Genomic DNA, 1,157 nt, shown 5'->3' on the forward strand with positions numbered 1-1,157 from the left:
AAAATTTCACTTTAAGCTGCGTTAAAGATTTTTTTGCAGTCATTTTATAAATAGCATGTCCATTCATATTTTGTCAGAAATTAGTGCAAAACAGCGATTATTGAAATTAATTATTTAATAAAATAACAACAACATCATTTTTGCATTTAAATTACAGTTTCAGATTTTATACATTATATTGAGTTGAGAGTAATCAAAAATTTTTTAAGATAATTTAGTATGAAACATAAGAATATAATAAAAATAATAATAAATAAGCGGATGAATAGTAGAAAAGGGGATGATGATGGTTATTCTGTAGTCATTTCTACAGCAGTAGTACAGCCAGATATAAATTCACTGTAGCGGGATTGGAAAAACTTTTCATACAATGTTGCAGCTCCAAGGCAGCTAGGAGTGAAAAGCCAAACAAAGAAAATGCATTTCAACGGCCAATAGATTGGTATAATAAAGGATATGCATTCAGCAAAATAATCAACAAGTCGAGAGAAGCCAAAAATCACCCAATAAGTCATCCACTGCTTACAGTTGACGTTTCCACTTGATTGCATCTCGATTAATGTCTTCATTGCTGGATAACCAATGCATATGCAATTGCACAACAATCCTGCACCAGGGCTAACAATCAACAGCACAAAAATCACAATTGCTAACATCACCGCAGCTTGGTAACGACTTTTGCCAGTTTTTTGTTCAATTTTAGCAAACAGTTTTCCAACCAATCTGCTTTCATCACCGATAACATTCCAAATATCATTGCGAATATTTTGCAGTATTTGGGCCATTTTCCATGCAATGCAACAACCAACAAGCAGTCAGATTGAAGCAGCAAAAGCAAACTAATTACTGTTTCGAATAATTTATCTGTATTAACTGAAACTTTAAAATAAGCTAATTTCAGTTTTAAATTTAAAAAATTTTTCCGATCTTTAAAAGTTTTTTGTTTAAAGAAATTAAACATCTACTTTATTTACTTAAATAACATATAAATGGATTTATAAAATGGATAAAATTGTAATTATGAAAATAATAACCCCTCCTTTATCCTTTTGAATCAGTTTTTTTTTATTTGAAAAGTCCATAACGCATGAAAATTATGTATTAATCCCAAATTGTTTGAATTTTATTATGAAAAATTCATGTCATTGGTTTGGCAC

At 29.7% G+C, this 1,157-nt stretch overlaps 1 protein-coding gene across 1 annotated transcript; it reads left to right on the forward strand.

The window, feature by feature from the left end:
• Positions 1–258: 258 nt before the first annotated feature.
• Tsp_14567 (conserved hypothetical protein) lies at positions 259–843 on the forward strand (the record flags this gene model as incomplete). The annotated part of the gene is made up of 3 exons (XM_003366844.1): positions 259–341; positions 380–510; positions 704–843. Coding segments are annotated over 3 exons (354 nt in total), but the record flags the coding sequence as incomplete, so codon positions are not given.
• Positions 844–1,157: the final 314 nt, after the last annotated feature.

This window comes from Trichinella spiralis, assembly GCF_000181795.1.
Source record: "Trichinella spiralis strain ISS 195 chromosome Unknown Scfld5291, whole genome shotgun sequence".
In the NCBI taxonomy this organism is placed as follows: Eukaryota; Metazoa; Nematoda; class Enoplea; order Trichinellida; family Trichinellidae; genus Trichinella; species Trichinella spiralis.